Genomic DNA, 26946 nt, shown 5'->3' with positions numbered 1-26946 from the left:
AGTGATTTTAAACATCTACAGTAGTTAACAAACATGCCCCAGTTCGTATATATATTGAGTAACAACTCAATGTTTACTTACCAAGGGGCTGACAAATGTAAAGCCAGAAAAACAGATGCTTTGAAATGCCATGTTGAGATATGATTAAGCTTCCCTTGCCATGTCTTGCCTTTGCCTCAGGACTTATCAAGCTTGCTCATTTCTAAAGCAGCTCAGGTATCTGATGTCATGTCTTAATCTTGGAGCTCTGTGTGTTTGTGTTAAGGCTCTGCCGCTGCATAAGCTGTCCATCACAGAGAAGGTTGTTCAAGCAGTGCAGTCCATGTTACTGCCACAGGAGGGCAGTCTGTCCATCCACACGTCCCTCCCTGCGTCTGGAGACGGAGCCAGTCCTGTGATGGCTGTGGTGCGTCTTCTGGCCGAGATCAGAACCAGGTCAGAACCTCAGTGCATCTTATATTGTGACATAGCACGGCCAAAACAAGAATGTGGAAGAATGTGTCATTGTACAGTAGTGCTATGAACTCATATGAGATATTTATTGTGCGTGTCTTTGACTCTGTCAGAGCGTGTTTGGTGATGGCGCAACTGCTTGAGGACAGCTCATTTTGTGAAGAGTTTATTCAACAGTGTCCAGCAGCAGTGGAGGTGCTTAACCTGATAGCTCAGGAGTGCAGTCCTGGTGAGTGCTGACAACATTAGAGCTACACTTCCTCTACACCCCAAAAGTGTAAATAAAATTAAGCCTCCACTCACTCACACCAGCTCAGAGATCCACTCTATCAACTTGACTCAAGTTACTGTAGTAAACACTGCACGATGGTATCGCTCTTTACAATATCGGTAATTAATATGATTAGCCTTTTGCTTGACTATGTTATCAAACAGCTAATAATGTGTTGCTAATGTTACACAAACCAACTCAGAGTCAGACAGCTGCCTTCAAAAAATTAACAACCTTTCTAACACCCTAATGAACAAGTCGAAGGTGACAGTATTCAGTTATGAGATGTTATGAGATGTAATTCTGTGTGTGTTTGTAGGAGAGCGTTTAGTGATGGTTGAGGTGCAGTGTGAGAGGGTTAGGATGCTTTATCGAGACTGTGCTCGTCCTCCGCCACCTCCAGTACAAACTGATCAAAGACAGGTGAGTTGAGCCTCATTAGTGCTGATTTAACATGATCAGGAGAAGCCTTTGTTTTTTGTTTTTTTAAAGATTGATTAAAGTGTGATATTATCATTTATCTACTACCATTCTCTCAGCTTTCTGCTTGCGTTATGGGCTGCCCTGTAAACACAAAACGATTGGCAGACACAAAGCTCCTCAAAGCCTTCTGATTGGATGAACAGATAATATGACCGTTTTTTATGATTTGTGAATACCTTGCTTAGCAAACACAACACTTTTTTTTCTTCTCTCTCTCTCTCTCCACAGCCTAAAGAAATCACATGGTGTCCGTCACGTGTCTTCCCTCCGGTTCGGGCCTGCATGTTTTCTTCACACTTGACCTCTGTGACCTTTCTGGCAGATCCAAGCGCGGGTGGAGGCCTTCCCAGAGGAACTTTCATCTATGCCACTTCACCTGTGCCTGTTCAGGTAACTACAGCCTGTTACTGCCACATGCACTTAAAAAAAAAAAAAAAAAAAATTATATATATATATATATATATATATATACTTTGATTCTGCAAAGACACATTAATTTGATCAAAAGTGACAGTAAAGGCATTGAGAATGTTACAAAATATTTCTATTTCTAATAAATGCTGTTCTTTTGAACTTTCTATTCATCCTGGGGAAAAAATGACACGGTTTCCACAAAAATCATAACGGTTTTCAACATTGTTAATAGTAAGAAATGTTTCTTGAGCATCAGATCAGCATATTAGAATGATCTCTGAAGGATCATGTGACACTGAAGACTCTAGAGTAAATTCAGCTTTGCATCACAGGAACAAATTACATTTTAACATGTATTAGAGTAGAGAAATATGGAGATATTTTAAATTATACTATTATTTTACTGTTTTTACTGTATTTTTTATTTTAAAAAAATGCAGCTTTGGTGAGCATAAAGAACTTCTTTCAAAAACATGACCACAGTAGTGTTCTTATTTTGTCTCTCTTTTTTGTTTTCCAGGCTCCATCTTTTTACTGGGAGATAGAGATTGTTTCTTTTGGAGATTCGGAGGATGATAGTGGTCCTATAGTGTCGTTTGGTTTTTCCCCGGAGGCCGAGAAGAGAGACGGTGCCTGGACGAATCCTGTCGGCACCTGTCTATTCCACAAGTACTGACCCAGTCTTTTTATCCTTTCATTCAATAATCTTTCACTCGTACTGACTATCAACCTGTTCTTTCTGTTCCTCTCTGCTTCCCATCCTAACCCCTTTCTTTTTACATGTCGTCCTTGTTGTTGTTTCTCTCCCGCTCAGTAATGGGAGGGCAGTACACTATAATGGCTCCAGTTTGCTGCAGTGGAAGAGTGTGAGACTAGACGTGGCTCTACTTCCTGGTGAGACAGGACCTTGTTCCAAGCGGCCTTTATTCACTTGAGCATTCAGACATCAACCACAAGCACATTATGTTGTTCAAGCCGACTGCCTTTATGGGCAACAGTGTTGGGGAAGCTACTTTGGAAACTGCAGCTTCCCAAGCTACAACCTCAGTTAATTATTGAACTCAAAAATGAAAATTCTGTCATCATTTACTCACTCTCATTTCATACCAAATTCTTTCTTATATTTATTTAAGTATTCAAGCGCAGGGAAACTCCAAAACACATGAAACTCTAGCACAGCAGAGTCTGTAAAGTGTTACGATTGAGGCCGTTAAATTTCCTCATGTCTCAAAGCACACAACATTATAATGACCGTAAACAACTTACAGAGCTCTAGTTGTTCCACTTGACTGCTCGAGATTTGTTTCGGCATTGATAGTGATGACAGAAACGCATAAATCGGTGTCTGAGGACTTGAACAGCTCCGGGTCGCCATCTCGTAATTACGGTTATGACATGGCGTGTGAACGCAGCATTAGATCGTTGTTTTGGTTCAGGAGGAACTGTAAAAGGTGGCTGCTCTTTGTTTTTGGCTCTCGGTGGCTCACAGTCTACAACTCTGCACATCTTATGACGTGTGATGTCTGCGCAAGCGTGGTGCGCAGAGTTATGGAAATACATATGTTGACAGGACATTTATTGGTCCTGAGGCTTCCACACTGGATCGCTATCCACATTGATTGCTATTAGGATGTGAAGAGAGTTTCAAACAGTTTAACAAAAAGTGTTTATAAAACAATTTGTCTACCCTACCTTTTAGCATACTTATAAAAATAGTACTTATTACTGAAATAATGTACTTAAAGGAGAACTCCGGTCAATTTTAACATTGAGCTCATTTTTTTGTACATTTGGAGTGCTGTCAATACAGAGAACAACGACAAAAATCGGTGTTGCCTACACCGAGTTATTCTATTTTTAAAATTTGCACCCTATTGACTTCAATGGGGCAAGTAGTAAGCCTGCTTTTTAGCCTCTTAACATCCTTTAAGTGTCATTACAAGTGCACAGAAAATGTGAGTGATTCCTTCCGAGTGAACACGAGTGGATCTGACTGCAGTAGATGTTAGAGATATTAATAAAAATGAAGTTAATTCAGCCAGCGCTCATACCTTTGTTTACATCCTGTTTTCGGTGGAAGGCCATAGTAATCGATTGTCGAGTTCACGCGCATAGGTTTAGTACCTATGATCACGCGCGTGAACTCGACAATCGATTACGATTTTAAAAATAGAATAACTCGGTGTAGGCAACACCGATTTTTGTCGTTGTTCTCTGTATTGACAGCACTCCAAATGTACAAAAAAATGAGCTCAATGTTAAAATTGACCGGAGTTCTCCTTTAACTGTGAGTGCGAACTGAGTGTAATGTTTTCGGACACTTAATTGCAATTAAATAAAAATTTAGTATAGTTCAAAATTGAACTGTAGAGTGCTTTTTTGAAGTTAAGGAGGACTTTAGTAAGTACATCTTTATGTCCTTTCATAATTACTTCTGTTGTCTTTGAAATATCATAAAAAAATTTACTGCTGTAACTTAAAGGTGCATTGTGTAATATTTAGGAGGATCTGTTGACAGAAATGCAATATAATATATATATATATATATATACAGTGAGGAAAATAAGTATTTGAACACCCTGCTATTTTGCAAGTTCTCCCACTTAGAAATCATGGAGGGGTCTGAAATTGTCATCGTAGGTGCATGTCCACTGTGAGAGACATAATCTAAAAAAAAAAATCCAGAAATCACAATGTATGATTTTTGAACTATTTATTTGTATGATACAGCTGCAAATAAGTATTTGAACACCTGAGAAAATCAATGTTAATATTTGGTACAGTAGCCTTTGTTTGCAATTACAGAGGTCAAACGTTTCCTGTAGTTTTTCACCAGGTTTGCACACACTGCAGGAGGGATTTTGGCCCACTCCTCCACACAGATCTTCTCTAGATCAGTCAGGTTTCTGGGCTGTCGCTGAGAAACACAGAGTTTGAGCTCCCTCCAAAGATTCTCTATTGGGTTTAGGTCTGGAGACTGGCTAGGCCACGCCAGAACCTTGATATGCTTCTTACAGAGCCACTCCTTGGTTATCCTGGCTGTGTGCTTCGGGTCATTGTCATGTTGGAAGACCCAGCCTCGACCCATCTTCAATGCTCTAACTGAGGAAAGGAGGTTGTTCCCCAAAATCTCGCAATACATGGCCCCGGTCATCCTCTCCTTAATACAGTGCAGTCGCCCTGTCCCATGTGCAGAAAAACACCCCCAAAGCATGATGCTACCACCCCCATGCTTCACAGTAGGGATGGTGTTCTTGGGATGGTACTCATCATTCTTCTTCCTCCAAACACGTTTAGTGGAATTATGACCAACAAGTTCTATTTTGGTCTCATCTGACCACATGACTTTCTCCCATGACTCCTCTGGATCATCCAAATGGTCATTGGCAAACTTAAGACGGGCCTTGACATGTGCTGGTTTAAGCAGGGGAACCTTCCGTGCCATGCATGATTTCAAACCATGACGTCTTAGTGTATTACCAACAGTAACCTTGGAAACGGTGGTCCCAGCTCTTTTCAGGTCATTGACCAGCTCCTCCCGTGTAGTTCTGGGCTGATTTCTCATCTTTCTTAGGATCATTGAGACCCCACGAGGTGAGATCTTGCATGGAGCCCCAGTCCGAGGGAGATTGACAGTCATGTTTTGCTTCTTCCATTTTCTAATGATTGCTCCAACAGTGGACCTTTTTCCACCAGGCTGCTTGGCAATTTCCCCGTAGCCCTTTCCAGCCTTGTGGAGGTGTACAATTTTGTCTCTAGTGTCTTTGGACAGCTCTTTGGTCTTGGCCATGTTAGTAGTTGGATTCTTACTGATTGTATGGGGTGGACAGGTGTCTTTATGCAGCTAACGACCTCAAACAGGTGCATCTAATTTAGGATAATAAATGGAGTGGAGGTGGACATTTTAAAGGCAGACTAACAGGTCTTTGAGGGTCAGAATTCTAGCTGATAGACAGGTGTTCAAATACTTATTTGCAGCTGTATCATACAAATAAATAGTTCAAAAATCATACATTGTGATTTCTGGATTTTTTTTTTTTGATTATGTCTCTCACAGTGGACATGCACCTACGATGACAATTTCAGACCCCTCCATGATTTCCAAGTGGGAGAACTTGCAAAATAGCAGGGTGTTCAAATACTTATTTTCCTCACTGTATATATATATATATATATATATATATATATATATATATATATATATATATATATATATAACTATGTTTTCAGTGGTGTATAAAGACTTTACATAATGAACCGTTTTTATTACCTTAGAATGAGCCATTTCTATCTACATACACCGCGGGTCCCCTTACATTGAAATCGCCATTTTGCGCCACCATGTATCTACAGTTGCCCTAAATAGAAGCTAGCTTAAGTCAGCGAATAACAAAACTGACACAATGATGAAGTAACAATAATATTCGCAATACCATATCGTTTTACTGAATAATTAAGTAAATATGATTTCTTAGTTCATCTTTGTAAAGAAACCTCATTGCTTTACTGGCTATTCTGTGCAGTCTCAGACGACAACATCTTTTCCTGTCGGCCACCGTAACTTCTATTGGTTGCAATTCACAACCTCACCATTAGATGCCGCTAATATTTACACGCTGCACCTTTAAAATATACTTTAACTCCGTTTATACTCCGTTGAAACTTGTAGGAATTGTTTGTCATGTATTCATCTGGAATGATGAAGTTAGTACATTTTAAAATATATTAATTAAAATATGTTAATATATCAAATGACACGTTACATAAAATTACTGTGTAATCAAGTACTTTACATGTGCTTTAGTATGTTAGTTAACACATCATAATAAGTGCACTTCTTTAAAGCACAACAAAAGATTATTAAAACACAATGGTTTAAAAGGCAAAAATGTATTTGTCAATTTAATTATAATATATGATATTTCACAATCAGTTTTTTTTCCCACGAATGCGAGTCGGCCATGCTATTCCCTAACTCCTATAACTAATGCTTTCTGTTTGCTCCTATTGCGCTCCCTAATTACTCTTTATTTCACTTGTATTTTCCCATTGTCATTTTGTTTTCCTGAACTTGGGTGATTATTATTGAACGTAGTCGAACTTCAAACAAAAATTTGTGTTTAAAGATCTGAAATTGAGTGTTAATACTGTAGGAGCATGATGATTATTATTATTATTATTATTGACTGATTATTGACTCAACTTTCTCACCTGTAAAGTTGTGTGCATAATAAAATATCACATACTCTGAAAAAAAAAAAAGATTCTCACTCTGTATTTTTAGCTTGTTTTCCAATGCAAATATCAACAACAAAATAAATAAATCAAGATACATTTACTTGAGAAGCAAAATAACATTGTTTTCATGGTTTTATGCTTAAATTATGAAAAATACTGAGTAAGATAAAAACATTTTTACTGTAAAAACCAATAATATAGTGTTCTGTTAACAGACCAATGTTTGTTGGTAAAATTGGTTCTCTGCTGGTTCTCTGTTGTTCTGTAGTGTATGTAAAGTTAGTAGGGTTGCTATGTTTAGTTACTCCCCAACGCTGGTAGGCAACCATTTTAAAACATTATAAATGCCACTATTTGTCATCACTCACAAAGTTTAATGACATTTTTTTTGGTTTGATTGAAAATTTCTCAAGCTTCCCCAGTGATGATTTGTCTTGTATGTTTTGACACAGGTGATGTTGCTGGTATAGGTTGGGAGCGTTTGGAAGGCACTCCACCTCCACCCGGTCAGCCTCCTAAAGGGAGGGTTTACTTCACTTACTGTGGTCAACGTCTCGCCCCTTATCTGGAGGATGTGGCTGGAGGGATGTGGCCCGTAGTCCACATTCAGAAGAAGGTTTGCAAACAAATGATACATAAAAAGCATACCAATGATGCACATAAAGTTCAACATGATTCATAATGCTTTCAGTCCATTTATAGGTTTACTGGATACATTTGTGAGGGGAAACGAATCCCTGCAAGAGGTTTTGCAGAAAGCATACTAATAATATGCTAATGAAAAAGGAAATGGTGTTATTTTAGGATTATTTTAATACTATAGTCTTCATTACTATTTTGAATACACTTTTTAATTATTATTATTATTAGTTGAGATATATTTTAATTTTAGTTTAAAATTTAGTTATGTTTGTTTATATTTCTATTTAGCTTTATTTTATTTATATTTATTTCAGTTTTAGTCTTTATTTATTTATTTTTTTATGTATGGTTTAAGCATCCAAAAACGTATTTGAGGAGACTGTTGCTTATGTAATTGTTAGTTATAAATGTCTTTTTATTGCACACTGGTTTCCTTATTTGCTCTTTAGCCCTGTTTTATAAATACATATTTTTTTTTAATGATGATTCGTCATTGTGTAATTTCAGAATACAAAGATCCACGCAAACTTTGGCTGCCGGTTGTTTGCGTACGCAGAGGGACAGGCTCACCGAAACGCTGCCGACCTTTGCATGGACCTCTCAGAGGAGATCAGTGCCAACTTTGAGGCGCTGCCCTTTGCCATGGCCTCCGACAGCGACAATGATGCCGGCACTAGTGTGGCGTCTGATTCCGGTTCTCATGGTCCTCCGTGTCGCATTGCGGCGGTCGTCACAGCACAGCAACGTGAGTGTCGACTTAAACATTAACTAATATTAATACTTTCAGCTTGAAAAGTTGTGTGCATGTACTGTACATGAGGTTAGATTGCTTTTGAATGTTGTCTCTCCCTCTTCTAAATAATAAATTAATTAATTATAAAATTATAAATTATTATTATAAATTAAATAAATAAAACTTGCTATCTGACTGAATCAGTAATGAATATCAGGTTCATGTGGGTTAAACTTTGGTTCTTGTGGTCTGATTTTATTTACAGAATACAATAGTGATGCCTCTTGTCACTACAAGGTAGAACTGAGCTATGAGAATCTGGTCGTCTCAGGGCCAAATGCCCACCCGCCACTAATTGCTGATGATGAGAGTGATGATGAAGATGATGAAGACATTCCTAGGGTATGGAGAGCTCATTTCAAGCAATTTGAAAGTTACACCCCTAACATAGTGTAAGCAAACTGTCTTTTCAAAGAAATCTTGTATGTTTTTCTCTCGCCGTCTCTTTGTAAAGGAGGATCACTACGCCTTGCTAGTGAAAGCGTGGGAAACCAAGGTTTTTCCAACCATTCGGCGTCGTTTCAGGAATGAAGCGGAGAGGAAGTCTGGTCTGGATCAGATCAAAGGAGCACTTCAGCTCGGTGAATGTCTCTTTTATTTATTTACAATGGCTAAAAGAGTCCCTCTCAGCATGTTCATTTATTCAATCAGTGGTCAGTATGTCCAGCTGGGTAGACATTTCCTCGTGAAAAAGAAGTAACTTTAGCATACTTTTTAAAAATAGCACTTATTACAGAAATCATGTACTTTAAAAGAATATACTTAAGTGTGAAATAAATGTTATGTTTTTGGACACTTAATAGCATATTAATTGCAATTGAATGAAGATGTTTTATAGTTTAAAGAGTTAGTTTACCCAAAAATGTCATTTCAAACCTTTAAGACCTTCCTTCATCTTCAAAACACATATATTTTTGATGAAATCTGAGAGCTTTCTGACCCCCCCATAGACTGACTGCAACATTATTACCACTTTCAAGGCCCAGAAAGGTAGTAAAGACATCGGTCAAATAGTCTATGTACTCTAACGATGAGAATACTTTTTGTGTGCAAAAAAATAATAAAATAAAAATAACAACAGCGTCAGAGACTGACACAGAAGAGAATAAAGTTGAATAAGTTGTTGAATAAAGTCTTGTTTTTGTGTGCAAAAAACTTCTCGTCGCCTCATAAGGTTTAATCACTGTAGCAGCCAATGAGATTGCTTGCAGCCTTGAGCAAGCAATCTCATTGGCTGCAGGATCAACAGACACCAAATCAGCTTGTTCCATGCGGTGATGATGTGATTGCTTGAAGATTGCATGTAAAGGACCTATCAGCCTGCGCCCTCTTGATTACTGAACTAGATATTTGTTTATGCTTTTAAAATTTGAAGTACACTGCAATTGCATATTCAATACAATTATGTGCACTTCTTTTTTCACAAGTTTTTCTCCATGAGTATAGTATAAATAATGCTGGTATTCCTGGCAGGAATGGTGGACATTGCACGTCAGACTGTTGAGTTCCTATATGAAGAGAATGGAGGTATACCTCGTGACCTCTACCTTCCAACCATCGAGGACATCAAAGATGAAGCTAATAAGTTCACCATTGACAAAGTCCGCAAAGGTCTGTGTGAAAGCGCACGTTAACATGAATATTTGTCCTAGGATCTTTGCACTTAATTTTGTTTGGTCTATTGTGGAGATCACACATTGTTTCTATACATACATACATACATACTATACATACTGTACATGCATATATACTGTATTTTATAATTGCACAAGTCAGAATTGCATTGATGAGACTGCACCGATAAGTACTATTTTATTATTTTATTATAACAGGTTAAAAATGTAACCATTTTCCCCACAGGCTTAACAGTGGGCATCCGCTGCCCAGAGGGAAACAACACCTGTAGCAGCACAGGTGGAACAGCCTTACCAAAGTTTGCCATCCGGGGCATGCTGAAGACTTTTGGCTTGCATGGTGTCGTGCTCGATGTAGACTCTGTGGGTATCCACATTAGTCAAATTTCAGTTTCCAAATCACTCTGTTTAAAGGGATCAAAACATTTCATGTGAAAAAAAAAAAAAAAAAAAAAAAAGATATATATTTTGCATAAAGAAAATTAGCCTTATTTAAATAATTTTTGCATGTTTATGACAATTGACTCTGTGCACCTTGATGTATTCTACTTAATTTTTATATATTTTATTTATATTTATTACTTTGCCCATTTTAACTTTGATAACTTTGACGTAAGGAGAACCATCTGGATCCAAGAAAAAAGAAATCCCTAATGAAATCAGCATAATACTCTCATGATTGAGGGATAATAATGTGAAATGCTTCACATTTTAAACATATAAATGTAAATATTTGTCCCGCATTGCATTATTTTGTTCGTAAAATTAAAATAGCCCATTCTTATATACACACTAGCATTTGAACCTCTTCTAAATGCACTTGTTTCAAAATGCAACAAATCTGAAAGTTCGCTGAAATGTCTTCATTTGTGTGTATTCAGGCCAATGAACTGGTCCAGGTGGAGACATATCTCCGAAGTGAGGGTGTGTTAGTCCGGTACTGGTACCCCATTGAGATGCTAGAGAGGCCGCCAGCAGGGTCCCGCAGGGCTGCAGCAAATGGCCTGGTGTCTCTGGACAGCAGCAACATCCAAATTCATCGGTAATGCATTTTTTCAAGACCGTTTCCTATTGTAGGTTAAAAAAATGTCGGAATTTTACTGAAAGAGTTCACCTTTCAAGCATCATATTTGAAAGGCAACACTAAAGCCGAATGTTCAGTACTCTGTGCTTGTGTGTTTCAGGGAGCTGCTGCGTTGTGAAAGTGCTCTCGCGCGTCTGTACTGCCGCATGGCATTGCTCAACATCTTTGCTCCCAAGAGCCCTCACACATTCACACGTCTCTTCCACATTCCCGCTGTACGAGACATCACACTTGAGCACCTGCAGCTCTTGTCCAATCAGCTGCTGGCTCCACCTTTGCCAGGTGATGTCATACAAATATTTTGAGGAACACAGGTTTAGATTTGAACTTGCATAAGTAGTAACTACTTACAGTGTTGGGGGTAACGCATTACAAGTAACATGCATTATGTAATCAGATTTTTTCTTATATTAGCTCATGTAAACTAATGCAACCTTATTGTAAAGTGTTACCTAATATATACTAGAAAAAAAAAAAATTCATTAAACTCTTGTGTATTTGTTCTTTTCCCTTTCGCTTCTGTAGATGGCAGAATCAGTTCTAACTCTATTCTGCTGGCTCAGTCTGTTCTCCACGAGCTCCAGGGCAAGAGCTGTTCTCCGACTGAGCTCTTCTATCAGGGAAACGCACAGGCCATCCGTGAATGGCTGACGGTGGCCATCAGCAGAGCTCTGCACCAGGGCGAAGACAGCCTTCTCGAACTCACTAAACAGATCTGCTGTTTCCTTCAGGTACTAGTGCCTCACAACTTATTTGTGCCCATTATATCAGTATAGCAGTGTATTATTCTGAACACCATGGTTTGTATACGATAAAAGTCATAGGCAGAAAGTAGAAATAAATAAGAGAACAAAATTCTGCAACAAAAATAGAACTTTTACTTTTCTAAAGGGAAAATGACTATATTTTACTCTTAATATTTTCTTTTTTGTGATCAGAAAGACATCTATAATTTAGATATTTAGAACATTACAGAATGCATTTTGAATCAGGCAGCTAATTACATTATTCACTGCAAATTCACCATTATAATCTGTGATATTTAAATGTTAAATGTATAATTACACTGTAACAAGGACACCTTAAAATAAAGTGTTAACCTTTTAATTTGACATTATTACAAAGTGGACTTAGAAGTGTACTTAAGTGTGTTAAGAAACATTCCACTTTATTATACATTCCTGATCCACATGTACATACTATGTACTACTAATTATATCAATTGCAATAACTGGGTAATAACTAGGTACTAACCCTGAACCTCCCCCTCAACCTATCTATAATCCATGTAGAGTTACCTTATATTAGCCAGTACTTTCTTGGGTAAGTACACTGTAAATACACATACTGTAAAATAAAGTGCAACCAAACATGTTAAATTAGTATTGGTTGTTACAATTTTTGTTACATTCTTTAATGTTTGCTGAAAATTCAGAGTGCACCTGAACAGTTTACACTGGAAGAGTTTCCCATCACTGAGTCCAAGGTCAGCATGGATGTGAACTTCCCCGGTGCTGCCTTTGTGCTCGTCTCTTGCAAAGAGAGCCAAGCCAGCTGCCGCAAAGAGTGAGTTCATATTGATTCATAATATTAGCTAGTTATAATATTATTTCTGAATTACCTGCTTTTGCCTCTTACTTTCATTAGTCTAGTTGCACTAAGCAGGGAGCTTTGCATAGGAAAAGTCTAAAACGACTTATTTTCAAAAGAACAAGTAAAATCTCAGTTTTCTGTTAAATATTCTATATGCTCATGTTTGTATTTTTTTCTTAGTTCCTCTCTATACAAAGCCCCTTGGACTCGTGTAATGGTGTATGGACTTGGTCACAAGGTGCGACGAAACGGCCAGTTGAATCTGATGGAAGCAGTGTGCTACCCGCTAGACGCCTCCCCGTCTAACACAGGACTCACCCCTCCACCCACAGCCAACCAGTATCCCAGCATCATCATCCCCACTGACAAAGTGCATGTCAAACTAGGCATGTCAAAAACGTGTTACATTCTTACATACTGTACATTTTCGGATTTCAGCTACTCATAAGGTTGTACTCAGTACGTTCAATAAACATAAAAATGTCTTTGCTAATGTACAAAAGTAAGCAAAGAGGCCACTTAAATCAGCATCTGGGGTATTCCTTGTGAAAAAAAAATATATACTTAAGTCTATTAAGATGCACTTGTAGTGTATCTTAACTCTTAACCTTAGTACACATTTATAAAGTGCATTTGATATTAAAAGTTTAACTTTAAAGTAAATTTTAAATCATTGTTTTATTAACATTTTGTCATCCTTTAAAGAAGTGCACTTATTTTGATGTGTTGACTAACATACTAAAGCACATGTAAAGTACTTGATTATAATTTTAACTGTAGTGTCGTTCAATATTACATTTAACAAATATATTTTAAGTAGTAAATTGCAACTTCATCATTACAAATGTGTAATTACAAATATATTTGAATGCATATCATAAAAGTTTCAATAGAAATGGCATTAAAGTATATTTTTAGTTTACCATAAAATCTTAAAGTAAATTTAGCAGTATATTTTAACCATATTTCAAAGACAATAGAAGTAATTATGAAATTACATATAAAGAAGTACTTTTTACATACAAAATTCAGTCTATAGTTGAATATAAAATTTAACTATAATACATTTTCACTTTATTGCAGTTAACCTGCTAAGTGTCTAAAGCAATTACATTCAGTGCACACTTAAGTATATTCTTTTGAAGTATAATATTTCCATAATAAGTACTCTTGTTGAAAAGTATGCTAACTATTTCATTTTTCACAAGGGATGCTATATACCACATACCTGGAAAACACATTATAATCAATTATATATTCTGTATTTATATGATCTTTGCAATTGGTTTGCACCAGAGAGAAGTTTGACGTTTCACTGAAGAGTTATGACATTTTGATTAAAAAATTGCTTGCTTCAAAACTAAAACATACACAAATTAATTGTTAATTGTTCACAATAAAGGAGCAATAAAGGAATAGTTACACTACACTTTTCATTCCTTTGACTTATAATATGCATGCAAATGCAAGCTCATGCAAATTTCGCTGCATTCCAAAGTTCAGGTTTGGTGAACTCTGACTTAGCTGAATTAAAAGAATGCAAACTTTAAATCTGCAGGATTGCAGTGTTGCAGTAAAGTGGTGTAGATATACTGTATGTCCAAAATTTCAAAATATTTAATGTTTTTTAAAAAGTCATTCTTCACACTAGTTATTCTTCTACACTCCTCAGAGTGTGACGCAATATTTCAACCGCTGCGGTGTCCGTAGAAGTCTAATCTATCGATGTCTATTGTGACCGTGGGATGAGATCAATCAGAAACACTTTTAGAAAACAGAGGGTGAATTTTCGTTTTAATGCCGACTTTAATTTATATTTTGGTCCTGTCAGCAGGTGTATCTCCCCCTCCTGGTGCAGTGCTGGTATTGCACTCGTTGCCTCTTGAGTTTCCCTTGGCTATGGCCTTTGCTGAACAGCTGCTAACCTACACCGTAGGAGAAACGATTGACCGCTCTGAGGATGAGCTGGACACTGTGCCCACTTCTGTGCTTATGCAGGTTGTGGAGTTGCTGGGTGAGAAATGTTCATTTTGCTCTGAGGATCCCAGGAAACATATTATTACAGACAATTTGAATGTAAAATGTACTGCTGTGCCACTGCCAACCTGAAAGCTGGTTAGGAGAACTGTTTGAAGAGTTTTGAAAAAGATTAAGAAATGGGTCCTAGCTATACAGTTAAAAAAACTAAAACTGCTTGTGTGTCACACTTGCTTTATCTTTGTTTAGGTGGCCTTTTGTGGACCACTGATCTTGCTCCGTGCATCAAGGAGCTGATCTTCCACCTGCTTGCAGAGCTTCTCCGCAAGATCCATGCCTTTGAGCGGCGCAAGACCCCTTCAGGCCTGTCTAGCCACATTACACTGCTTCTCAACCCCTGCCTAACAGTTCTTATGGTTCTTCAAACGGAACTACGAAAGCTTTATGACCATGAGACCCAAAGTTGGGGTTTAGTTAGCGGCGGTTCCTGCACTTCCGCAACGGGTAGCGGTGGAGCAATCGCGCTCTCTGCCGAGCGGAGCCGCTTCTCGACGTACTTCCATGCTCTGATGGAGGTGTGCCTGGCAGTTGCTGAAGTGACTCTGCCACTCAGTACGGGTGCAGGGACGTCGATAGTAGGCGCCCCTTCGTCTACGAGCACCGCCAACTGTAGTGATTCCTCGTCCTCTTCGTCATCCTCCCCAGGCCAGACGCCACAAAGTCCGAGTTTGCTTTCGAAGCGCAAAAAAGTGAAGCTAAAGCGAGAACGGGCAGCAGTCACTGTTGCTTCAGCAACTGCCATCTCAGGGAAACATGGTTCCGGAAGTGGTGCAAGACCGTCAGAATGTGATAATGCTTTACTAAACATGGCCGGAGGGAAGCCAGAAGACATGTTGTGGTTTCACCGTGGGTTGACATTACTCTTGATTTTACGCCACCTTGCTAACAAAGACCCACAAGGTCTGGGCGTCACTGGAGATGCCGTTGCAGATGCTTGCCAAGCCTTGGTCGGCTCCACTGCTCACAGCCGATTGCTCGTGCTCTCAGGAATCCCAACTCACTTGGAGGAATCCGTGGTTCGCAATGCAATCCGAAGGGCTTGCAATGCGCACGGTGGTCTCTTCAAGGACGAGATCTTTATTCCAGTTCAGGAGGAAGACCCTAAAAAAGCCAAAGCTGAAACTCTAGCATGTATTTCCCAAGATGCAAAGAGAGATTGCACTGCAGGAAGCCCAAATAGCAACAGTTCAACGCCAGCAATGAGCGCCTCATCTTCAGCGAGCCAGGCGTCTTTACAGGGAGCCTCCAGGGCTGCTGGAGAGCTGCTGGTAAACCAAGAGTTGGTGACCTCTCAAACAGCACCTTCCCTGCCACAAGCACCCCTGGATCCCCACACGGTGTCCAGTCAGGAGAGTCTGGATGTGTCTCTTTGTAGCACAGGAAGTCAAGGTAGTCTCGGCAGCCTTGGGGAGCAGCTGGATAGTGGTGCAACGTCAGTCTCAGATGGGAGCTCCATGTACACTGGTGCCTCGCCAGACATCCATGCCAGCGTGACACGACCGATCAAAGGCTATGCTGTCATAGAGGTGGGTGGGACATTTGCTCTTATAAAACACCAGAAACAATAATATGAGTGTTGCTTGCAAGCATCATTATTACTATTGTTCATAGTTAGGGTTAAATTAGTTCATGTTTCAAATTCATTTATTTCATGGGCTGTTCCATTTGCACAGTGTACTGTGTGACTTTAGAGTTGTCAAAAAGTACCGACTTCGGTACCAAGTCGGTACTGAAATTTAAAAATCAACACAATGGCCAATCAGAGGTGTTTAAGAATCCATTCAACAGCCTTAAAATGCTAGAGGGAAATGCTGGTATCGTCACATTTTTTAAATTTCAGTACCGACTTGGTACCGAAGTCAGTACTTTTGACAACTCTAGTGCACTTACTATTCTGAGGCCACTTTTAAGACAGAGTTATGCTTCATTTCCTGTGTTATGCTAAATCTTGCTTGCAGCCTTTCTAAAAAGAAATTAGATATCCAATAATGTTACTGTTTTTGCTTTTGTTGTACAGGTAAGGGCACGGGCCCAGGTTGAGAAGATTCGGGCCAGTCTTTTCAACAGCAGTGATCTCATTGGCCTTTCCAATCTTGAAAGGGAGGAGGAGCTAATGGAGATGACCAATGAGGAGATCCTCACCGCCTCAAGTGTAAATCAGAGTTTATTTGACACTCAAGGGAGTTCTGCCCTTGAAGAGTACTTCCTTGATAAATCTATCAGAGGTTGGTCGCTTTCTTTATCTTAGAATTGTGTGTTATTTTAGTAACTTTCTTATTTTATCTTATTTTACTTTCATTCTGTGATTCTTTTTGCAAGGTTTTGCTTTAACTTTATCAAGTTTGTCAGATGTTTTATTAGTTTTTGTGCTTGTAGGAGACAAACTGGTTCCTGGGGCACGTGATGTGCTAACGGACATCTTTAAGAGCTGCGTATATGCAGAGCAGGTGCTGAGCCCCATACCAACAAAACCTGTGAAAGTATCCGACATTTATCTCAGCAAAGAGCAGATCAACTCTCAGACACCAGGCAACCTGCTCCATGTGTTTTTTACACACGTACGGCCTCCCAAGAAGGTGCTTGATGACCAGCTCACACAGGTGATGTCCTCAGACTAGTCATTAATTTAATAATATGAAATTATTAATTTATCATGAACATATTTTGTATTCTTTTTTATAATTATAAAGTCTGCTAAATGCATATGGTTAGTCTTTCCCCATGCGTTTTGCTAAATTTGAATGATAATTGATTATTATGAAATGAATTGTAATGTCATTACGATTACTGAAAATTGACTTACCTAGATGTAATCTACACATATAGTATCACATATATAGGTACTGTTAACTTTCTTAATTTTAAAAAGTCTGTTACATGCACTTGCAATCCACACCTTTGTGTTATACCATTACATCCGTTTTAGGAAACAGTTGAACAGACAAAATTCTTGACTGGGCCAAAGTAGAAATTATTAAAACCTTGGTAATTGTGTCTGCAGATTCTCCGTAAATATGGCACAGTGAAGCCCAACAAGAACAAGCACAGCAAGGCAGGCAAAGAGCAGCACCAGGGCAAAGTGGTCAGCACAAAAAGACCCATCACCAAACCCCCGACCAAAGAGAAGTCCATGCTTAACAGTGTTAGGTGAGTACTAACATTAGGCTCATCCAGTCAGTTTCCGCTAACTTGGTAAACCACTAAAAGCTAAACAGTTTTTATAGAGAAGTTATTTAAATTGTTTAAATTTTTAAATGTTTTGTCTAATGCAAGCATTCCTTACCATAAAATGCATAATAAAGTTATGATTAAACTTCTTAATGGTTCTCACAACATGGTAAATGTTGTTTCTCCAGAACTGTGCTAAGTGAGAAAAAAACAGTCCTCAAGCCAAAATCTCCAGAGAAGACCAAGCCTGATGAAAAAGACCCTGAAAAGTCTCCTGCCAAAAAGCTTGAAGGTTACTACTATAACTTTTTTGGTTTCTGAGTTTGTGTCTGTACAAATGAACATAAACCTAGTACATGGTTACCTTAGGAAAAAGAACTGAACTTAATTGTATTGATTGTGCACTTATAGTGTGCTTCAAATCTTAAAAGTATATTTTTAATAAACTGTACTTGCAGATAATATAATATGAATAAAAATTAAAGGCCACATGAAATTATCTCTCATGTATATTAACATTTCACCTTTCCTCTATCCCAGTAGTGCCAGAAGAGAAGTTTTTGACCCTGGAAGGTTTCCACAAGTTTACTCTAGACAGAGCCAAGCAGGATATTCGCAGTGTTTGGCGTGCAATCCTGGCATGCGGTTATGACCTGCACTTTGAAAGGTTTGTACCTTCTCTTTTATAGAAAATGGGCCAGATTCATGATCATTTTCTTAAGAAAGAAGTTAACTAATTTCTTAAGATAAGATAATACCATTACCATACTGAATTTCAGCTCTAGAGCTTCCTCAGCACTTGTATAGACTGTGATACGAACAGTAACAATGCTGTCTGTTTTACCAAATCAATGCGAGCCTGGCAACTCAGTCCTCATTCTTTAAAAGTGCATGCCAGCGACAACACAAACCAAACTCTTCTAGGCCTCAGCTACAACTACAGTGTTTGAGGGCGGATCGAAGTAGACATTGTTTGCGGGCAGCCAATGTAGACCATAGGCTGGCATTGTGCAAATTTGTTACAAACTTAAGTAGGTTCATGCAGGAAGTAAGACTGTAACTACTGACGACTATTTCAAGCAGTTCAGAATCGGTTCTTTCTTTTGGGAGACAAGGATATTTGTCTTGGACTTTGATATTAGAAACTTTGCAGACCTTTTACATTCACAAACTGCTGTACACTATATGAAATAATGTCCGAATTTATTTTTGGTGAATCCCGCCTCAAAACTGCTTCCATACTACTACGTACATGTTTCTGCAGGTCTCACTTGTTCTAGTTTCTGAATAAATGGATGGAATTTTGGGATAGTCTTTTAAAATGACTAGAATAATGAAAGTAAAAACACTTCTTGTTTTAGATGCACATGCATCGACTCCCGTCATGCTCAAAAAGCCAGTAGAAAATGGACCTTCGAGATGGACTTTGCGCTGGTCCAGTTTGTGAACCGTCTCTGCCGACATCTGGCCATCACGCCTGCCCGGCTACATCCACATGAAGTTTACGTCGACGCCAAGGATGCCATTGATCCCCAAGTCGCATGCTTGTTAGGCAAGTCCATCTCCATGGTGGATTGAGATGTTTTCATGCAATTGCAGATTATACAGTCACCAAGTTTTTAGCCCGGATATACATTGAATGTAATTCTGATCACACAGGTGTTCCAGTCGAGAGTTTGCGACTGCGGTTTGCTTTGCTGCAGTCACTCAACAGCACATTGGAGAGCTTCTTCCTGCCATTAGTGGAGTTAAGGCTGACGCAAACCTATCAAAACAGCATAGCAACCCTTCTGTGTGAGGCCAAAGGTCAGTCATCACATAAACATTCACACAGGCCTTTTTGTACGGGATTGTTTCTTTAGTACCTAAATAGAAAAGTGCCAAAAAGTACTGTGTTTTTGAACAGGCTGAGCAATACACTATATTGATTATTATTTTCTTGGCAGTATGAAATGAAGCACCATTGTAAATGTACATGTAATGATTTCCATGTGCTTTTTATTTGGCCTTTAAGTTTCCCTACTTCAAGACTACATCAGTAGAGAAGTGTCATGCCCGCTTATAACTCGTGTGTTTTCTTACACCTCAGTAGCAAAAGAGTTCCATTCATTTCTATAAATCTCAATAAATCGGTTCACCAATTTGTTTGCATCATTCAAAAATGTTCATGGAAGTCCTTGTGTGGCATTTTACATGCATTAGTACCATAGTATTCTTTGAAGTCCTTTGGAGAACCATGTTTATAAATGTCAAGTGTTAAGTACCATAGTATATTATCAAATTACGGCAACACGATATTGGAAAACGAACATTGCGATATATTGTAATATGAAAACATGTGAAAATTCACCAGATTACTTGAATAGCTCTATTTGGAATGGATTAATCATCCTAGAATGATTGGGGTGACTTTGAAGGGGAGTGAATCTGCGTAAAAAATAAACAAATTACAAGATGCATAGATAAATACAACAAAGATAGAAAGGAAATAAACAGTGCTTTGTTTTTAAGTCTAACAGTATTCAGGTACTGAAGTTAAATAATCAAATGTAAAATAACAGTGCATTAATCTTTGTTAAAGCTACAGATGTGAATTTTTTTTTTGTTTGATTAACATAATGACATAGACGTCAGTAGATTTATTAGGCTCCTGTCACTTTAAGACAATGCAATCTTAAGACAAGACAATCTTTCTTTCCTACTTAAGACACGAGTGACTGTGTTTGTTTATGAGGAGACTCGCCGAGATTTGCCTTTTGACATCATTTTGCATGTATGTGTCTTCAAGCACAAAAAGACGAGAAAGAGAACTGAATTCGGTGTTCGCATGCTGTCTGCACAGCTCTTTGTGCTCGCACAGAAAACAGCGCGCAATATCTGAATTGACTTAAGCAATGTCTTGTGCTTGAATGCTTTAATCTCTCACTCTTTGAACTTTGTACTCTATGATGGTTAAGCACATCTTCCGATGTGGCTATCATGGATGCGCACATCGCAATGTCAGTGCCAAAACGATATATCGTGCAGTCATAACATGGTATTACCATATGATACTATCGCTGTGCTATGTTACCAACACAGTACTGAAATTGACATATTTTATATGTTCCCTTGTGAAAAAGCACGGTTTTAGCTTGCTTTTAAAAAAGAGTACTTATTGCAGAAATAATATACTTGCGTGTGAAATTAATGTAATGTTTTCACTTAAAGTCAAACGTTGTCCCATAATTTACTCACCCTCAAGCCATCCTAGGTGTATGTGACTTTCTTCTTTCAACCAAACACAATCAGAGTTATATAAAAAAAAATATCCTGGCTCTTCCAAGCTTTATAACGGGAGTGAATAGTGATTTTGAAGCTCCAAAAAGACATCATCTGCATCCATCCATCATAAAAGTGATCCAAACGACTCGGGGGTCACTGCAATTGCACATTCAAAACGATTGAGCGCACTACTTTTTCCCAAGGCTTCTTTTTTTTCCCTCTTTATTTCATTTGTAGGCCTGATTTTTTACGACACCAAAGTGACTGTTATGAACCGGGTGCTGAATGCAACAGTACAGCGGACTGCGGACCACGCTGCCCCTGAGATCACACTCGATCCACTGGAGATAGTGGGAGGTAAATTGAATGAAGCATCACTCACACAGAAGATGGTTTGCGCTATCAGTTCTTCACACTTACACCTGTGTATTACAGGTGAGATGCGCGCAGCAGAGAACACATACTTCTGCCAGGCTGCACGCCAGCTGTCATGTGTCCCGTCGTCTCAGCTGTGTGTCCGGATAGCCAGTGGAGGAGACCCCACCTATGCTTTCAACATCCGCTTCACTGGGGAGGAGGTCCATGGCACCAGTCAGTGTTACCGACTGCTTTCATGCAAAACACTAAATCCGAATCACTGTCCCAACATAACAAATGTTCCTTGTGTGATGTACAGTTTTGCTGTTTTTTGTTTGTTTGTTTCTTACATGAGCATAACCTGTGTTGGAGAGTCTTATTTTAGTATTTATATACTATTATAGTATTTATTAATATCTTAAATTACCTTTATTTTCATAATATTATGTTTTCATTATATATATATATATATATATATATATATACATTATATATATATATATATAATAATTTTTTTTTTCATATTTTATATTTATATTTTAATTCAGTTGTAGTTTTAGTAATTTTTCTTATTTTATTTCAGTTAGTTCCAAAGGTACATGTTTAAATTTTTCGTTTAAGTTTTATCTAATATTATTTTATTTCAGCTTTATTTCAATTATTGTTTTAGTTTATAATCATAATTTTAGTACTTATTTCAAATCAATTAGTTGCAAAGGCAACTTTTCAATTTTTTTGTTTGTTTTTTATCTAATATTTCTATTTTATTTCATTTCAGTTTAGTTTTAGTTATTTGATTACTTCAACTCAAGCTTAACTCGTTTCAGTTTTTCATCTAATATTTATATTTTATTCTATTTCAGCTTTATTTCCATTTACGAAAACAAAAGTTTAGATGCTTCTTACATGTCATATTTGCTCAGGTGGATCATTCAGGCATTTCTTGTGGCAAGTCTGTAAGGAGCTGCAAAGTTCAGCGCTCTCACTGCTCCTCCCTTGCCCCAGTGCTGCAGCAAATCGCAATAAGGTTTGCTTGCATGTTTGATCTGTTCCTGACCTTCCTTTGTGCTACATCCTGTGGTACATGTGAACACAGCTTGACTTTTGTTGTGGGTGTGTTTCAGGGGAAGTACATTCTGACACCGTGCCCCATCACTTATGCTGAAGAGCAGCTACTGAATTTCTTTGGCCAACTGCTTGGTATTGCTATCCGGGCAGATGTTCCTCTGCCTTTGGATCTGCTCGGCTCCTTCTGGAAGGGTCTGGTCGGTGAGGCGCTGGACCCAGAATCTGACTTTCGAGAAGCGGACCTACTCACATACAGCCACATTAAGAAGTTTGAGAATGTAAATTATAATTCATATATTATACAATGAATAGCCTTTAATTTCTTTAAATGAAATGTGATTTCTTTATTTTTCGTCTCTGGTGCGAGTGTGATGTGACATGGACAATGACCACAATTATGTCATTGGTTTTACTATCCCAATATCATGGTTTCTGCATTTATCCATAGCAATACCCTTTAAAAAAATAAGTGAGCTTAATTGTATTGAATGTGCATTTTAGTGCACTTCAAATATTAAAAATATATGTTTAAAAAACTACTTGCAGATAATATATTAATTAAAGTACACTTCATTTTCAGCTAATTGCATTTAATATGCAATTAGACTAAAATTTGTTTTAATTTAAATACAATTAACATGCAAAAAAAAAAAAAAAAAAAACATTCTAAAGTTCAACTGTTTGCATTAAATATTAATGTAAACTATAGCCCTATTCAGAGAATAATTGTTTTCCTACTTGGATGTCTGTAAAAATAATTGCAAACTCATGCATTCAGATGGCGATTTATTAACCTTGGAGGTGCGAGTTTATTGATCCTACGAACCCGGGAATGCGTGGTCGCATGATTGTCTGCTGTAAATAAAATGTAATATGCTAATAACACGAATAAATTCATATTTTATTTAATAATAGCAAAATAGTATCCTATTTATTATGTGATTTATTTAAATCGCCTATTTAAATATAGGAAGATAGACATGCTATAGTTGAACTGGTTTTCTGTCTTGCATTTTATCTCAAACTGATGGATGTCATTTTTAACCATATGGAAATGAGCGGAAATTAGTTAATGCAGCCTCTTATTTACATGAGGTAAAGATAAAGCTGCTTAGTTTGTATTTTTTTATGTATATAACTCTATATAATACATTTTAAAATTGTATTGCTGTATTGGCCCATTTCAAATGTTTACTTGCTTTTTTCCCCTCTTTCTCCTTTCGCTGAGGTGGAGCGGTGATGAAATATTGTTCTTGTAAATACTTCGCTGCATTTCAGTAATAAAAGTCTATATATTTAGAATGCATGCAAAATACAGTAAAGCACAACAATTATTGTACTGTTTTTAATTTGAATTGATCTCCACTTGTAAACTCAGAGATGTGGATTTGGACGCCTATTAAATTACCACACGACCTAGGCGTTTGTCAAAAAACAGTAGAAAGTTCAGCCGGGGATTTTTACGCGGGTGGTGGGAGAAAAACACTGACATTCTGAATTCGGACGGCAATAAAAATCACAGACTAGCCCCTGTAAATGTTGAAAATACCTTATGTCCCTATGAGAAACAATTACCGCCTGGATAGGGCTTATAATACATTTTCATTTAATTGCACTTAAAATGCAGTTAATTGTCTGAAAACATTACATTTGTTTTTTAACTTACTTTATTCTTTCAAAGATGGTTTCTGTAATAAGTACTTCTTTTTGCCTTGTTCTCTCGTCCTCACAGTTGGCTGATGAGGCGGAGCTGGAAGTGCTATGTGCTGATGTGTCGTCGCAGAGCCACTTGGGTGAGAGTCCTGATTCACCGAGCCGCCCCTGCTGCACTTTCACCTACATCACTATGACTGGAGAGGAGGTAGAGCTGTGCCATGGTGGTCGTGACATCGCTGTCAGGTAGGAGCCATTGACCGACTTATATAATACTGTTCATGAAGCTTACATTTATATTGTATTGCACTAGGCCTGTCACGATAACAAATTATTTTGGACGATAAATTGTCCAAGAAATTATTGCAATAAACGATAATATTGTCGTTCTGAGACCATTTTCATCTAATATAATGATAATGGCATAATAATGCAGGTACACCTTTTCAAAGATCTATAAACTTTTATTTCTAAAGAATATTAAACATTGAAAACGGAAAACATTTTAAATATCCACAAAAAATTAACAAAACAACCAAAAACAATAAAAGCAATGGACTCTGTGTCTGTTAACAAAAAAAATCACTTGAATAAATACCAAAAACAATAAATGGATGTAAACAAAATTGCACTTCAAAACATATTAAACATTAGGCTCAGACATAAATAGTGATACATTCCATAACAGGCAAAACTGCCAGTTAGGACCTTTGTAAACAACTAAAAAAAGCCTCAAAAGGCCATATCACACCATTTTGCGCTGTCCTCCTGTTACTTTGTCGACTAAACGCCCGAGTGATTGTGTACTGTCGGGAAGACGGAGACGCACTTTATTGCGTGTATATGCTACGCACTGAAAATACTTGGTTAGGATTAGGGGTAAGGAGTGCGTGCGTATTACACGCCATAAAGTGCGTATCATATGCACGCAAAAACTATTTTTGGCGTATAAATGGCACGAGAAATAACATTTGTGGTATAGATACGCATTTTCATGAGATTGGGCTCGCTGACGCGTTTGGCTTTGAAACCAATTCCATCTTTTTCTTTTTTTTTCCCTCCAACTCACAACTAGCGTCTTCTCTCTCTCCCGGCAGTCACCGCAAGCAGTCCCGCCGGCGCTTTCCCATACAAAGACCATGTGACTGACAAACGCCGCGCGCCGCCTCCCCACACAAAGACCATGCAACTGACAAGAGAGTTCACTCCTCATATACGCGAAGGAACCAAGAGTGGTCATCCAGTCTCTTTGGTAGAGAGAGAGAGAGACGAGGAAAACAAACAAGCATGCAAATGGAATTATCGCGTCCGGAAAAATGATCTAGCTCATTTTTTTTTATCGTGCGATTAATTGATTTATTGACTATCGCGACAGGCTTATATTGCACCCAAAAACTGGATGTTTTATTGTAGGGATTGCCTAATCAAGAAACGTTAAATGCTTCTTGAATGCGATGGAAAGTTAACAGATTGAGCAAAATATGTCATTTATATACGATATGTGTGTTTGTTCAGCTGGGAGAATAAAGAGGTGTACGTGCGAGCGGTGCGTGAGTTGCGCCTGCGAGAGCTGCAGAATGTGGAGTGCATGTCGGCTGTGCGTGCTGGTCTGGGCTCCATCATACCCCTGCAGCTGCTGACCTTACTGAGCCCTGCAGAGGTGGAGCTGCGCACCTGCGGCCTGCCCGACATCAACCTGGAGTTCCTCAAGGTGAACCACTGAACTCTTGCTCAGATCTGTCTTTTATTTAACCCTCTTGCCTTTATCTTAGACTTGAGAAGTGTGCTTAATTGTAGTGAATGTGCACTTGTAGTATACATCAAATCTTACCTTTATTTTTAAAAAGCTGTTCTCACCGATAATATAATATTAACTAATTAAAAGGCCACTTAAAGAGATTACACTTTCTTGACTCTGTTACTTAACACACTTGAATAGACTTTTAAAAAGTGCATATTGTCAAATTAAAAGTTTAAAGTAAAAGTAGATTTAAACCATTATGTTTTAATAATCTTTTGGGATGCTCTAAAGAAGTACACTTAATTTGATGTGTTGACTAACACTCCAAAGCACATGTAAAGTGTAACATTAGTCCACTGTAGGCGAGTTGAGATGAACCCATGTGCAGTTTATTTGCAAAATCCAAAGTGAACAAAACAAGACGATGACTTGAACTAAAGAAGACTTTGAATATAACATAAACATGAATATAAATGTGAACTTGACTTGACTCATCGACAGCAGAATACACAAACAACAATACTTGACAAGGAAACATGAGGGCTTAAATACATGGACAATGGGAAACACAAGACAACCAATGGCAAGTTGGATCTAAAGAACATGAACCAATGAAAAGACAGAACTGATAACAAGAAAATAAACCATTTAGAACATGACACATACAGTATACTAAGGAACCAAAGACAAGATCTCATGAGGGGAACAGGGACACGCATGACATGAACAAATTTCATAAATAAAAGACATGAAAACATTTCCATGAAATCAAACCAAAAACAGACGTAAAGGACTTGATTAAAATTTTAACTGTAGTGTGTTATTCGAAATTACATTTATTATTATTTAATATTTTTTAAATTTACTAAATTCCAACTTCATTACAACTATGTAATTACAAATATATATTTAAATACTTGATACAAGTTTTAATAGAAATGGCATTTCTATTGAAAATGGAGAAGAGTATATTATAAAATGGATAGTTCCAGTCCTTGATTCTGATTGGTTGAGCCCCGTTCAAAGCCGTTTGTGATTTTGTTGCTGCATGTG

The 26946-nt window shown here is 37.9% G+C and overlaps 1 protein-coding gene across 5 annotated transcripts in view; it reads left to right on the top strand.

The window, feature by feature from the left end:
• hectd4 (HECT domain E3 ubiquitin protein ligase 4) overlaps nucleotides 1-26946 on the top strand; it is an 83488-nt gene that overhangs the window by 50373 nt on the left and 6169 nt on the right. For 2 of the 5 annotated variants that reach the window (XM_084404634.1, XM_084404633.1), the window contains exons 43-74: nucleotides 266-435; nucleotides 567-682; nucleotides 1044-1147; nucleotides 1436-1597; nucleotides 2142-2290; nucleotides 2436-2515; nucleotides 7312-7475; nucleotides 8009-8246; nucleotides 8500-8636; nucleotides 8749-8875; nucleotides 9768-9905; nucleotides 10155-10291; nucleotides 10810-10970; nucleotides 11113-11294; nucleotides 11538-11743; nucleotides 12448-12578; nucleotides 12786-12991; nucleotides 14440-14619; nucleotides 14832-16168; nucleotides 16660-16867; nucleotides 17019-17242; nucleotides 17644-17789; nucleotides 17999-18102; nucleotides 18354-18477; nucleotides 19172-19362; nucleotides 19470-19616; nucleotides 21312-21431; nucleotides 21510-21665; nucleotides 22355-22458; nucleotides 22556-22777; nucleotides 24232-24398; nucleotides 25668-25863. In XM_084404634.1, coding sequence (XP_084260760.1) covers nucleotides 266-435; nucleotides 567-682; nucleotides 1044-1147; nucleotides 1436-1597; nucleotides 2142-2290; nucleotides 2436-2515; nucleotides 7312-7475; nucleotides 8009-8246; nucleotides 8500-8636; nucleotides 8749-8875; nucleotides 9768-9905; nucleotides 10155-10291; nucleotides 10810-10970; nucleotides 11113-11294; nucleotides 11538-11743; nucleotides 12448-12578; nucleotides 12786-12991; nucleotides 14440-14619; nucleotides 14832-16168; nucleotides 16660-16867; nucleotides 17019-17242; nucleotides 17644-17789; nucleotides 17999-18102; nucleotides 18354-18477; nucleotides 19172-19362; nucleotides 19470-19616; nucleotides 21312-21431; nucleotides 21510-21665; nucleotides 22355-22458; nucleotides 22556-22777; nucleotides 24232-24398; nucleotides 25668-25863 — 6234 coding nt within the window. Of the gene's footprint in view, nucleotides 1-265; nucleotides 436-566; nucleotides 683-1043; nucleotides 1148-1435; nucleotides 1598-2141; nucleotides 2291-2435; nucleotides 2516-7311; nucleotides 7476-8008; nucleotides 8247-8499; nucleotides 8637-8748; nucleotides 8876-9767; nucleotides 9906-10154; nucleotides 10292-10809; nucleotides 10971-11112; nucleotides 11295-11537; nucleotides 11744-12447; nucleotides 12579-12785; nucleotides 12992-14436; nucleotides 14620-14831; nucleotides 16169-16659; nucleotides 16868-17018; nucleotides 17243-17643; nucleotides 17790-17998; nucleotides 18103-18350; nucleotides 18478-19171; nucleotides 19363-19469; nucleotides 19617-21311; nucleotides 21432-21509; nucleotides 21666-22354; nucleotides 22459-22555; nucleotides 22778-24231; nucleotides 24399-25667; nucleotides 25864-26946 lie in introns of all 5 variants that reach the window. The other 3 variants (XM_084404632.1, XM_084404630.1, XM_084404631.1) reach the window with 2 other exon arrangements.

This window comes from Rutilus rutilus (assembly GCF_951802725.1).
Source record: "Rutilus rutilus genome assembly, chromosome: 3".
In the NCBI taxonomy this organism is placed as follows: domain Eukaryota; kingdom Metazoa; phylum Chordata; class Actinopteri; order Cypriniformes; family Leuciscidae; genus Rutilus; species Rutilus rutilus.
This window is presented reverse-complemented; position numbering and strand designations above follow the sequence as displayed.